This window comes from Oncorhynchus kisutch, unplaced genomic scaffold (genome assembly GCF_002021735.2).
Source record: "Oncorhynchus kisutch isolate 150728-3 unplaced genomic scaffold, Okis_V2 scaffold3584, whole genome shotgun sequence".
Classification (NCBI taxonomy): Eukaryota; Metazoa; Chordata; class Actinopteri; order Salmoniformes; family Salmonidae; genus Oncorhynchus; species Oncorhynchus kisutch.
The window spans coordinates 128,809-143,449 of record NW_022265529.1 but is presented as its reverse complement, the minus strand read 5'-3'; the positions used below and the strand labels follow the sequence as shown (position 1 = coordinate 143,449).

Below are 14,641 nucleotides of genomic sequence, written 5' to 3'. Positions count from 1 at the left end.
CAATACACTCAACAATACACTCAACAATACACTACACTCAACAATACAATACAATACACTCAACAATACACTCAACAATACACTACACTCAACAATACAATACAATACACTCAACAATACACTACACTCAACAATACACTACACTCAACAATACAATACAATACACTCAACAATACAATACACTCAGCAATACAATACACTCAACAATACAATACACTCAACAATACCCTCAACAATACAATACAATACACTCAACAATACACTACGCTCAACAATACAATACACTCAACAATACACTCAACAATACACTCAACAATACACTACACTACACTCAACAATACAATACAATACACTCAACAATACAATACAATACACTCAACAATACACTCAACAATACACTACCTACACTCAACAATACAATACAATACACTCAACAATACAATACACTCAACAATACACTACACTCAACAATACCCTCAACAATACAATACACACTCAACAATACAATACACTCAACAATACACTACACTCAACAATACAATACAATACACTCAACAATACAATACAATACACTCAACAATACACTCAACAATACACTACACTCAACAATACAATACAATACACTCAACAATACACTCAACAATACACTACACTCAACAATACAATACAATACACTCAACAATACAATACACTCAACAATACACTACACTCAACAATACAATACACTCAACAATACACTCAACAATACAATACACTCAACAATACAATACACTCAACAATACAATACACTCAACAATACAATACACTCAACAATACAATACACTCAACAATACAATACACTCAACAATACACTACACTCAACAATACAATACAATACACTCAACAATACACTCAACAATACACTACACTCAACAATACAATACACTCAACAATACAATACAATACACTCAACAATACAATACACTCAACAATACACTACACTCAACAATACAATACACTCAACAATACACTCAACAATACACTCAACAATACACTCAACAATACAATACACTCAACAATACAATACAATACACTCAACAATACACTACACTCAACAATACAATACACTCAACAATACACTCAACAATACAATACACTCAACAATACACTCAACAATACAATACACTCAACAATACAATACACTCAAAAACTGAATCCTCCCTCATGTTTTACACACATCTCTCCGTATGAGAGTAATGTAAAACAAAAACTGAAAAAAATATATAAAACAAAATTTCAACTAACCTAATCAAATTAAAATCACTAAACTGAAAGAAACTATGGTCATAGGAAAATAGACTTAAAAGCAGCAATGCCCTCTTCCTCTTCACAGTGGTCCAAATTACAAATATGGCTAAGAAACATATTTACCAATTACACAAATTATCTTGAAAGCAGTATTACAAATGACCATGAATTCATTATCCAAATGGCTTTCCAATGCGGGTGATCAGGCCACAACGAAAGGTCATCAGAAGGTCATAGGTCATACAAAACCCTTCAAAGCAGTGTTGTTCACTATATTAAACAAACTGCAAACAATAGTCAAATAGTTCCAACATGTTGTATCCCAGGTTCCCAGAACATTCCTTTATCAAAAGAATTAGCGTGTGTAATTAAAACTCAGAAAATAAAAACTAATTAAAATCCCATGTGTGTGTGATGTGCCCCTTTAAGATACCTTTGCACTCAAACAAAAAACCTCCAGGCCCTTTTCAATGTGTTCGTTTATGGCCTCAATCTCACTCACTGTCCCCAAGAGTATAGTCCCTGGAAACATTCCAAAGAGAGACAATGAAATACCCATTTTCCCGGAGAAAACACAAAACACTTAGTTGGTATTCATTACACGACATCGATTCAGAAACTCAAAAGTGAACTATAAACCAAACCTAATGATAATTCCACTGTACCTCAAATCATTAATCATAAGTTTTAATCAGCATCAATGTATATGTGTGCTTAATTGAACATGTTACCCTTACATACAATTATCCTTACTATCTAAATACTTTTTCCTCTGTCGCAAACGTAGTCAGCGTAAGAAATTAGTCATTTAATCCCAGGCATTTAATAGATATGTAGACGTGTTCTCCCATGGCTCCTTCAACTTAAATATGTAGATCATTTCCATCCGTCCCGGAAGAAAGAATCCTACTCAAACACATCTGAATACAATGTTTAATTAAGTTAAATCAACTCCTTAAACAAACCATAAACAAAGAAACAAACCTCTTTAATCAGAAATCTAATAATTTCAACTTGTTGATATACATTTTGTAAAAACGATCCTGATTTTTTAAAACAAATCTAAAATCTTCCAAAAGTTGGCGCTGTCTCATCCGCTGTCTCATCCGCTGTCTCATCCGCTGTCTCATCCGCTGTCTCATCCGCTGTCTCATCCGCTGTCTCATCAGCTGTCTCATCAGCTGTCTCATCAGCTGTCTCATCAGCTGTCTCATCAGCTGTCTCATCCGCTGTCTCATCCGCTGTCTCATCAGCTGTCTCATCAGCTGTCTCATCAGCTGTCTCATCAGGGTAAAAATCAAAACAAACTCCCCCCCCCCCCCCACTCATATCCACAAAGCTTTCATTCCCCAAAGGTCAATACTGTTCAGCACGTCCATTAATGATCTTCCTTTAGTCTGTACAGGGTCTGACGTTCCAATGTACGCAGATGATACAGTGATAAATTCATGCAAATAACAAACTACACAAGAACTCACTACTATAATGGTTCAGATGACAAAATTGCTCAGAGACTCATGTTTACATCTCAATAAAATAAAACACAGTCTGCATGTTCCTCAAACAACAACTACTGATGGAAAAAGCTCCTGCTGGTATCTGATTTTAAGTGCCAAGGCATCAGCTCCTGCTGGTATCTGATTTTAAGTGCCAAGGCATCAGCTCCTGCTGGTATCTGATTTTAAGTGCCAAGGCATCAGCTCCTGCTGGTATCTGATTTTAAGTGCCAAGGCATCAGCTCCTGCTGGTATCTGATTTTAAGTGCCAAGGCATCAGCTCCTGCTGGTATCTGATTTTAAGTGCCAAGGCATCAGCTCCTGCTGGTATCTGATTTTAAGTGCCAAGGCATCAGCTCCTGCTGGTATCTGATTTTAAGTGCCAAGGCATCAGCTCCTGCTGGTATCTGATTTTAAGTGCCAAGGCATCAGCTCCTGCTGGTATCTGATTTTAAGTGCCAAGGCATCAGCTCCTGCTGGTATCTGATTTTAAGTGCCAAGGCATCAGCTCCTGCTGGTATCTGATTTTAAGTGCCAAGGCATCAGCTCCTGCTGGTATCTGATTTTAAGTGCCAAGGCATCAGCTCCTGCTGGTATCTGATTTTAAGTGCCAAGGCATCAGCTCCTGCTGGTATCTGATTTTAAGTGCCAAGGCATCAGCTCCTGCTGGTATCTGATTTTAAGTGCCAAGGCATCAGCTCCTGCTGGTATCTGATTTTAAGTGCCAAGGCATCAGCTCCTGCTGGTATCTGATTTTAAGTGCCAAGGCATCAGCTCCTGCTGGTATCTGATTTTAAGTGCCAAGGCATCAGCTCCTGCTGGTATCTGATTTTAAGTGCCAAGGCATCATACTTGCTTCCAACCTTTCTTTTAAAAAGCAAATAAAAAAAGGAACTCAAATAACCAAATTCAACCTCGCTAATTTACCAAAACATATGAAATTGTTTTGACTATAGCGGCAACAACACTATAATTAAAATCTATGATACTCCCCCACTTAACATACTAGTTTAATAGTTTGGCCCAAGCTTGCTTTTCAACATTCATACCCATTCAGTCTTCTGCCAACAGGCTCTCAAACTACTCAACCAGTAATCACCTTTAATGACCTGACATTGTTCCACCTAATGGAAACATACTATAATGTTAGACTACATGAACTATCCTGCTCAAATTAACTGGTGTTACTTAAACGATCAATCCAAGAATCAATAACCATCAGAATCCATTCTCACAATGTCTTACAATGCAAACATTCAGATCTCCCTTTCTTACAGCCAAATTAAAGCCCAATCAACATCTCGCAATCAAAATGGTGCCGCCAGAAGTACAGAAAAGAGTGTACTTGAACAACGGTCGAAACAATTTCAGTAAGGTTATTGTGTATTCAAACTAATAACGCAAATGTACGTTATTCTACAACAATCTACCCGCCTCTAGCAACTTACCCTGATAATTAGTAGCCAACAGAGCAACTAACTCTCTTCCTTACTTTCAGCTCAACTTATCCTATTCCTTTTTTCCCATTGGGCAGAAATATATAACCCCTCCCATTTCAACGTTTTTCCAGCTCAACTTATCCTATTCCTTTTTCCCCATTGGGCAGAAATATATAACCCCTCCCATTTCAACGTTTTTCCAGCTCAACTTATCCTATTCCTTTTTCCCCATTGGGCAGAAATATATAACCCCTCCCATTTCAACGTTTTTCCAGCTCAACTTATCCTATTCCTTTTTCCCCATTGGGCAGAAATATATAACCCCTCCCATTTCAACGTTTTTCCAGCTCAACTTATCCTATTCCTTTTTCCCCATTGGGCAGAAATATATAACCCCTCCCATTTCAACGTTTTTCCTTACCTCTGTGTAAGATTTAAAACCCAAACTTTATAACTTCCTCTTCTCTCTGCTCTTCACACTTATGAAATGTATCCTATTTCTTTAAAAAATAACACACGCAGCGCCAAAATCACAACATGCGTCAGTCAATCTATAAGAATGAAAATCATTTCGGTAATCACTTCCTATCGCCATTCTCTCTCCACTATTATTCAGAATGTCTTTAACTGAGGTAACTGTCTTCTCTATTGATACAGTCATTTAAATACGACCCAATTCTCAATACATTATTCCAGCAGATAATTTAGTGACCAGACATCGTCTTGCATCAGAATTTGCTTCATTATTATTTTAAGTTGAATTAATTAGTCTATCAATTTAACCTAAACAATCTATTAAAAACGTTTAATTTATCCCTTCTATCAATTTGAACCAAACAAGCTATTAAAACGTTCAGTTTATCTCTTATACAAACACTAGCCACCATAACTTTCCAGGCAAAACATACAAATAGATTATTTACAATCAAGAACTCAGAATTCAGTTAGCGCAATGACTGGGAAAGGAACCCCGGCCTCCCGCGTGGCAGGCGAGAACTCTCCCACTGAACCACCAATGCTATTTAAAATGACTGAGATTCTCCGCAAATAAACCCACTTTACAAGCAAAATAAAGAGAAAATTATAATCTGATTAGGTCAGAAATGACAAAGACAAAAAACACAATGTTTAATAACAGATATTCTCTTTCTTCTTTCTCAGACACTCAGCTCCACCAACACTCTTCATCACCCAGCTCCACCAACACCCTTCATCACCCAGCTCCACCAACACTCTTCATCACCCAGCTCCACCAACTCTTCATCACCCAGCTCCACCAACACCCTTCATCACCCAGCTCCACCAACTCTTCATCACCCAGCTCCACCAACACTCTTCATCACCCAGCTCCACCAACACTCTTCATCACCCAGCTCCACCAACACTCTTCATCACCCAGCTCCACCAACACCCTTCACCACCCAGCTCCACCAACACCCTTCATCACCCAGCTCCACCAACACCCTTCATCACCCAGCTCCACCAACACCCTTCATCACCCAGCTCCACCAACACTCTTCATCACCCAGCTCCACCAACACCCTTCATCACCCAGCTCCACCAACACCCTTCATCACCCAGCTCCACCAACACTCTTCATCACCCAGCTCCACCAACACCCTTCATCACCCAGCTCCACCAACACTCTTCATCACCCAGCTCCACCAACACTCTTCATCACCCAGCTCCACCAACACTCTTCATCACCCAGCTCTGTACCCTCGGGATTAATACAGTATTACTGCCCCTGTCACATGACAATACCCTCGGGATTAATACAGTACTACTATATACTGCCCCTGTCACATGACTGTACCCTTGGGGATTAATACAGTACTACTATATACTGCCCCTGTCACATGACTGTACCCTTGGGGATTAATAAGGTACTACTATATACTGCCCCTATCACATGACTGTACCCTTGGGATTAATACAGTATTACTTCCCCTATCACATGACTGTACCCTTGGGATTAATACAGTATTACTTCCCCTGTCACATGACTGTACCCTTGGGGATTAATACAGTAATACTATATACTACCCCTATCACATGACTGTACCCTTGGGGATTAATACAGTACTACTGTATACTGCCCCTATTACATGACTGTACCCTCGGGGATTAATACAGTACTACTGAATACTGCCCCTATTACATGACTGTACCCTCGGGGATTAATACAGTAATACTGCCCCTATTACATGACTGTACCCTTGGGGATTAATACAGTAATACTGCCCCTATTACATGACTGTACCCTTGGGGATTAATACAGTAATACTGCCCCTATTACATGACTGTACCCTTGGGGATTAATACAGTACTACTGCCCCTATTACATGACTGTACCCTCGGGGATTAATACAGTAATACTGCCCCTATTACATGACTGTACCCTCGGGGATTAATACAGTAATACTGCCCCTATTACATGACTGTACCCTTGGGATTAATACAGTAATACTGCCCCTATTACATGACTGTACCCTCGGGGATTAATACAGTACTACTGCCCCTATTACATGACTGTACCCTCGGGGATTAATACAGTACTACTGCCCCTATTACATGACTGTACCCTCGGGGATTAATAGAGTAGTATTATACAGATATTCAAATTATATTCTTCTATTTCTTAATTTACATCATAAAATTAACATCCAAAGGTTTATCCATTCGATCAACATTTATATCAAAACCAAATACACATTTCATTTGATTAAATCAGATTTGCGAATGACCATATATACAGTAATACTGCCCCTATCACATGACCATGCTTCGAGATGAAAAAAGAAACACAAATGTAGGCCTAGTGGTGAGTATTATTTTATATATACATTTATATTTCATGACAAAAACACAAATTCTCAGTCAAAAACAAAAGTCAGAACACAGCCTCTCTTCTCTCTCATGTGATTTCAGGTCCATGTCTTTCCACAACGAGAGCAGTGGTATAGCTTCTCAAGACAAGAGACAAGGTTGTCTGAGGCCAACTTTATTCCACATTTTGAAATTAATTGGGGAGCGAGACAAGGCTGCAGTCTGAGGCCAACTTTATTCAATATATACCAATTAATTGGGGAGCGAGACAAGGCTGCAGTCTGAGGCCAACTTTAATCAACATTTTCAAATTAATTTGGAAGCGAGACAAAGTTTCAGTCTTTGTACAACTTTATTCAAAGTTTACAAATGAATTGGGGAGCGAGACAAGGTTGCACTCTGAGTCCAACTTTATTCAATATCTACAAATAAAGACAAAGACTTGGGGAGGAGCAACTAAAAGCAGCAGGTGAGGGAGGGGTTACAGACCAAGAGTCCTGAATCATAAAAGGCTTTGTTTTTAAACTACATTTTAGTCTAAGATCAATCTTTAAAAAAATCTAAAGTCAATTCTATTTCAAGTTCTACATCAACAAATAAAGTTTAAACATCACAGCTTTTGAGGGTCTGAAGGTCGGTTTGAACCTTGTTTGACCCCAACCATGACCAGAACCATCAGAGGGGTTGTGTTCTATATATGAGGGCCTCTCCTAGGTTTGAGTATGTCTGGAGAGAGCGCTAGATTTATCTAGACATACTCAAACCTAGGAGAGGCCCTTCAGCCTTATACTGTATAAAGCTAGCTAGATCTACTCTCTTAAACTGTATAAAGCTAGCTAGATCTACTCTCTTAAACTGTATAAAGCTAGCCAACTAGTTAGCTTCACATTCTAGCTCAGGCTACATGCTATCTGTATTATGAAGATGGATATTGATCTTACTCAAGCATACTGTGTGTTTATGTCGCACGTGGCAGGTGAACACAGAACTTTTCACGGAGAGAGACAATGCTGAAACATCAATCCATAGGGGGAGTCAGTGACACGTTTTTAATTTGTGCAGAAATCAAAATGAAAGAAAAGTTCTTACAAATTCAGCAGTTTATGGTGTGAAGCTTTTAGAAGAGCCATCTTTATTTAATTAATGTGGCATAATGACAAACCCAGTTCTCAGTCAAAGATATCAGCCAACAGGGAGCACTTTTGTGTGTTTCCTGATAAACATTCAAACAATGTCCCAACATTCTAAAAATTACCAACGTTCTTTTAAAGAACGTCCAGGTTTGTCCACACAGTTCTGTTTTGATGAGTGGTGAAGGAAATAATTGTTTTCCTGTATTCATATGGATGGTGAAAGGTACACAAATGTAAAAAAAAAAGGATTAAATTACACAGTATAAATAATGGCTTCGGACATCTCTCTCCAGAGTGAGAGATTCATTCATGCTCTTTCGGTTGATGAAACCATGTACATTTCATCCCACAGTGGGAGCAGTGGAAGGCTTCTCCTCTGTGTGTCTTTGCTCGTGCACTTTCATGTTCCATAAATTCTTAAAACTCTTTTCACATCGAGAACAGTGGAAAGGCTTCTCTACAGAGTGTGTTAGCTCATGTTTTTTCAGGTATCTTGACTGGGTGAAATCCTTCCCACACTGGAAGCAGTGGAAAGGCTTCTCAACAGAGTGTGTTAGCTCATGTCTTTTCAGGTGTCCTGATAAAAAAAATGTCTTTCCACACTGAGAGCAGCGGTAAGGCTTCTCTCCGGTGTGTGTCCTCACGTGATATTTTAGGTCCCCAGACCGCGAAAAACTTTTTTCACACTGGGAGCAGTGGTAAGGTTTCTCCACAGAGTGCATTGTCTCATGTTTTTTCAGGTATCTTGACTGGGTGAAATCCTTCCCACACTGGAAGCAGTGGAAAGGCTTCTCAACAGAGTGTGTTAGCTCATGTCTTTTCATGTGTCCTGATAAAAAAATGTCTTTCCACACTGAGAGCAGCGGTAAGGTTTCTCTCCTGTGTGTGTCCTCTCGTGATATTTCAGGTCCCTCGGTCGGGCAAAACTTTTTTCACACTGGGGGCAGTGGTAAGGTTTCACTCCAGAGTGTATTCTTTTATGTTCTTTAAGGTATTTTGATGAGGAAAAAGTCTTTACACACTTAGAACAATGGTAAGGTTTCTCTGCTGTGTGTGTTCGCTCATGTTCCTTCAGGGACCCTAATGTAAAAAAATTCTTGCCACACTGGGAACAATGGAAAGGTTTCTCATCAGAGTGTGTTATCTCATGTTTTCTCAGAGAATCTAATGAGAAAAATGTATGTTCACACTGAGAGCAGTGGTAAGGCTTATATACAGAGTGTATTAGCTCATGATTTTTTAGGTTGCCTAACTGGGTAAATCTCTTCCCACACTGGGAGCAGTGGTAAGGCTTCTCTCCGGTGTGCGTTCTCTTATGCCCTTTTAGATGCCCTAACTGGGAAAATCTCTTTCCACACTGAGAGCAGTGGTAAGGCTTCTCCCCTGTATGTGTTTTCTCATGTATTTTCAGGCTCCCTAACCAGCTAAAACTCTTTCCACACTGAGAGCAGTGGTGAGGCCTCTCTCCAGAGTGTATTCTCTCATGTTGTTTCAGGCCATCTAGCCGGCTAAATTCCTTACCACAGTCTGAACAGTGGTATGGCTTTTCTCCCAAGTGTATTATTCTTTTATGTACTTTCAGGTGTTCTAATGTAGTAAACCTCTTTCCACAGTGGGAGCAGGGGTGTCGTCTTGCTGGTTTGGGCGTCTCTGGGTCTGGTTCCACTGAGGGACTCTTCCTGCTGTCAGTGTTAGAATCTGGTCTCTCTCCTGCTAAAGATAGTATTTGGTTAAACAGAGAGACCTGAACGAAACCTCCACATGATAAAACTGTCTTCCTATGAGGTTTAATCTAGACTAGATCCCTCAATAAAAGAGCAGAGCTTGTCATCACAGAGTGGCTGTAGCGCTTTGAGGCCAATAGAAACAATATTAAACATATTGTTGTTTTGAATTTAATAGACCTGATGGTTAAATAGACTAGTCAGTATAGGATACATGTATTAGACCTAATGGATAAATAGACTAGTCAGTATAGGATACATGTAATAGACCTAATGGATAAATAGACTAGTCAGTATAGGATACATGTAATAGACTAGTCAGTATAGGATACATGTAATAGACTAGTCAGTATAGGATACATGTAATAGACTAGTCAGTATAGGATACATGTAATAGACTAGTCAGTATAGGATACATGTAATAGACCTAATGGGTAAATAGACTAGTCAGTATAGGATACATGTAATAGACTAGTCAGTATAGGATACATGTATTAGACTAGTCAGTATAGGATACATGTAATAGACTAGTCAGTATAGGATACATGTAATAGACTAGTCAGTATAGGATACATGTAATAGACTAGTCAGTATAGGATACATGTAATAGACTAGTCAGTATAGGATACATGTAATAGACTAGTCAGTATAGGATACATGTAATAGACTAGTCAGTATAGGATACATGTAATAGACTAGTCAGTATAGGATACATGTAATAGACTAGTCAGTATAGGATACATTTCAAGTATACATGTGTGTTATTTGGCTACTAGAATAAACAATTGTTGTTCCATATGAATTCAATCACTTTCTAACTGCACCCCTGCACCCCAAACAGGCCCATGGTAGAAGATTCCATAAACATTCCAAACAGGCCCATGATAGAAGTGTCCAGAAACCTTCCAAACAGGCCCATGGTAGAAGTGATCAGTAAGTGACTTTTTAGACCTGAACGCCAAAACATTCAGGAGATGGCAGTTCTCACCCATTTTGCATACTCATCCCTGCCATGAGACATCCACGTCTTCTTCACTGAAATAGATAAACAGTTGAGTTTTATATCAATAGAGTTTACGTGTTTTTAGATCATTTATGTTAAAGGTAAAAAAAAACAATTTCTTTGTCTTAAAAATTGTGAAATAGTTTGTACGTTTTCAAAAGAGATCCAACTCAACCATTGATCTTTTCCAGTGATGAAGAAAGACATGGATGTCTCAGGGTGGGGTATGCAAAGTGGGTGAACTTTGTCCCCCTATCTCTTGTCTAATAGATCTGACTGCTCAATTCTTGGTATATAGTCGAGAGGGGGGGGGGGGGCATATTGCAAAAATGAATAAAATGACATTGGAACTTACTCTACCGGGTGTTTGTGTGCTTGGTCCTTCAGTGGGTCAACATTGTAAACAATGGGCGTGGCTATACAAATCAAATCAAACTTTATTTGTCACATGCGCCAAATACAGCAAGTGTAGACTTTACCATGAAATGCTTTACTTACAAGCCCTGAACCAACAGTGCAGTTCAAGAAGAAGAAAAATATTTACCAAGTAGATTAAAATTTGAAAGTAATTCAATAAGAATAACCAGGCTGTATACATACCTACACAATGCATCACCACAATCGGAACTAACCGAATGTTTTGGCATTGAAGTCACCAAAATTGGTGCAGTCAGAAAGTGATTGAAATCACATGGAACGACCCAAATCCTACAGTACAGAACAAGTGTAGAGCTTCAGTAGAATGACCCCCTTAAAAACCACACTGTGGTTCAACAACTGCAGAGAGAGTTTATGCCCCTGTTCTTAAGATAATACTCACTGGTGTGAATCAGATCGTCAGTCTCCTGCTCCTCTCCCTCCTCCTCGCCTTTCACTCCCAAAACGTCTTCCTTCTCTTTAATTGAGATGGCCTCCTCTCCTTTCGCCATGACATCCTTCTCTTCTTCTTTCAATGTGATAGCCTCCTCTTCCTCCTTTATTATTCTGAAAGCTTCTTCCTCTCCAAAAACTGAAACCTCTTCATCATCCTCCTCTTCTTCCTCTTTCACAACAACGTTCAGCCCCAGAGCTTCTTTCTCCGTCCAGTAGACCTCCTCTTCTTTAGCAGGGGGGGAGTAGCTTAGTGAGCTCATGGTTGGGGATGCTAGTTAGCATTAGCGATTAGCCTATAATTAAACTAACATAACAAGCCAGGTAGCAGACAACGTAAATGGAGTAATTAGTAACTATGACGACAGTGTGTTGAAAACACTTAATAAGCACAACGTTTGTGTAAAGAGCTTCAACGTTTCGGTTTAACGTTTGCTAGCAAGCTACCGAGGTAGCGGAAGAAGTAGTCATCGTTGTTGTTGTTGTTGTTGTTGAAAAAAAAAAAAGAGTTCCGTCCACGAGATTATACGTCACGCAAGATGCGTCACCTGAAAGACTCACGTCGCCATCTGCTGACTGGAGCGGGAGTGAACCAAAATAAAAATATTCACTACACTATAGCATATTCATTTCTAAATAAACGGATGTTTTCTCTTACAGCTTACAAATACTACTTTCCAATAATACCTTTTACACAGATGTAAAAGCGGAATATGTACATGAATATGAAATACTGTCATAAAAACAGGTCATGTGTTATTCTCTCAAGGTCACACACTGCATTACAAATTATCACTATTGCTACATAATATCAAAAAGTGGGTTACCAAAACAAAACACTGGCATCACATGCAAATAGCACTGGATTTTATATAGTGGGAGCACACACACACACACACACACACACACACACACACACACACACACACACACACACACATACACCCCCCCCCCCCCCACACACACACACACACAGGAAAGACACAGAGGAAAGACACTCCAGAGGCAGATTGACAAGAAACCGTTTAATAACCAAAAGGATTGTGATGACATCATCAGTCTACACCTACACACCTAACGCTGTGTGACATTCAGTCTTCATCTCTCTCTCTCTCTCCCTCACATGTCCCCCTCTCTCTCTCTCTCTCTCCCTCACATGTCCCCCTCTATATCGCTCTCTCTCTCTCTCTCCCTCACATGTCCCCCTCTCTATCGCTCTCTCTCTCTCTCTCTCCCTCACATGTCCCCTCTCTATCTCTCTCTCCTCTCTCCCCCCTCTCGCTCTGGTGCTGATGGAGCGACAGAGAGAGATGGATGTTAACAGGTATTCGTAGTGCACTACTTTAGACCAGAGCCCTGAGGGTAGTGCACTACTTTAGACCAGAGCCCTGAGGGTAGTGCTGCCCTTTATATAAATAAATAGATTTCTATTCAACTAGGCAAGTCAGTTAAGAACAAATTCTTATTTACAATGACGGCCTACTCTGGCCAAACCGGGCGACGCTGGGCCAACTGTGCACCACCCTGTGGGACTCCCAATCACAGCCGGATGTGATACAGCCTGGATTTGACACCTCTAGCACTACGATGCAGTGTCTGGGGCAGTAGACAGGGAGAGGTTGTTTCCAGGGCAACAACACATTATGTCTGGGGGCAGTAGACAGGGAGAGGTTGTTTCCAGGGCAACAACACATTATGTCTGGGGGCAGTAGACAGGGAGAGGTTGTTTCCAGGGCAACAACACGTTATGTCTGGGGGCAGTAGACAGGGAGAGGTTGTTTCCAGGGCAACAACACGTTATGTCTGGGGGCAGTAGACAGGGAGAGGTTGTTTCCAGGGCAACAACACATTATGTCTGGGGGCAGTAGACAGGGAGAGGTTGTTTCCAGGGCAACAACACGTTATGTCTGGGGGCAGTAGACAGGGAGAGGTTGTTTCCAGGGCAACAACACGTTATGTCTGGGGGCAGTAGACAGGGAGAGGTTGTTTCCAGGGCAACAACACATTATGTCTGGGGGCAGTAGACAGGGAGAGGTTGTTTCCAGGGCAACAACACGTTATGTCTGGGGGCAGTAGACAGGGAGAGGTTGTTTCCAGGGCAACAACACGTTATGTCTGGGGGCAGTAGACAGGGAGAGGTTGTTTCCAGGGCAACAACACATTATGTCTGGGGGCAGTAGACAGGGAGAGGTTGTTTCCAGGGCAACAACACGTTATGTCTGGGGGCAGTAGACAGGGAGAGGTTGTTTCCAGGGCAACAACACGTTATGTTTGGGGGCAGTAGACAGGGAGAGGTTGTTTCCAGGGCAACAACACGTTATGTCTGGGGGCAGTAGACAGGGAGAGGTTGTTTCCAGGGCAACAACACGTTATGTTTGGGGGCAGTAGACAGGGAGAGGTTGTTTCCAGGGCAACAACACGTTATGTCTGGGGGCAGTAGAGGAGTGGACGACTATATCTCACCCTATTCCCTATGCAGCCCTACGAGGCTCTGGTCTAAAGTAGTGCACTATGTAGGGAACAGGGGGCCTTTTAGGACGCAAACATGGTTCAGATGCCAAACTAAACTAACTAAACTAGCTAATGGTCTCCCTGACAACCAGACAGACAGGCTCGTACTGGAGATGATTTAAATGCTTACAACATTCTCCTCCCTCAAGTCCAAAGCTGAGATGATTATCAAGTCAATTGAATTTGCTTCTTCTTCTTGTGTTTTTGTTTTAAAAGCTGTTTCAGCAGCTTCAGTGTCTGTGAAACGGTGTGACCCGGATTTCGGACCTGTAACTCCACACTTCTCAGTTCCCTAGCTATGACATCACTGTTCCATTCTGTGACATCACTGTGCCATTCTGTGACATCA

At 40.7% G+C, this 14,641-nt stretch overlaps 1 protein-coding gene across 2 annotated transcripts; it reads right to left on the bottom strand.

Annotated features, from left to right (window-relative positions):
• Window positions 1–7,061: 7,061 nt before the first annotated feature.
• Window positions 7,062–12,257, bottom strand: LOC116371715 (zinc finger protein 625-like). 2 transcript variants are annotated; one of them, XM_031820692.1, is made up of 2 exons: window positions 11,732–12,257; window positions 7,062–9,897 (listed from the first exon to the last, which is right to left on the bottom strand). In XM_031820692.1, exons 1-2 carry the CDS (start codon window positions 12,042–12,044, stop codon window positions 9,005–9,007), a joined length of 1,206 nt encoding a protein of 401 aa, XP_031676552.1. In that variant the 5' UTR covers window positions 12,045–12,257; the 3' UTR covers window positions 7,062–9,004. The 2 variants fall into 2 exon arrangements, with proteins under 2 accessions (XP_031676552.1, XP_031676554.1); XM_031820694.1 differs by having other exon boundaries at window positions 7,062–9,894.
• Window positions 12,258–14,641: the final 2,384 nt, after the last annotated feature.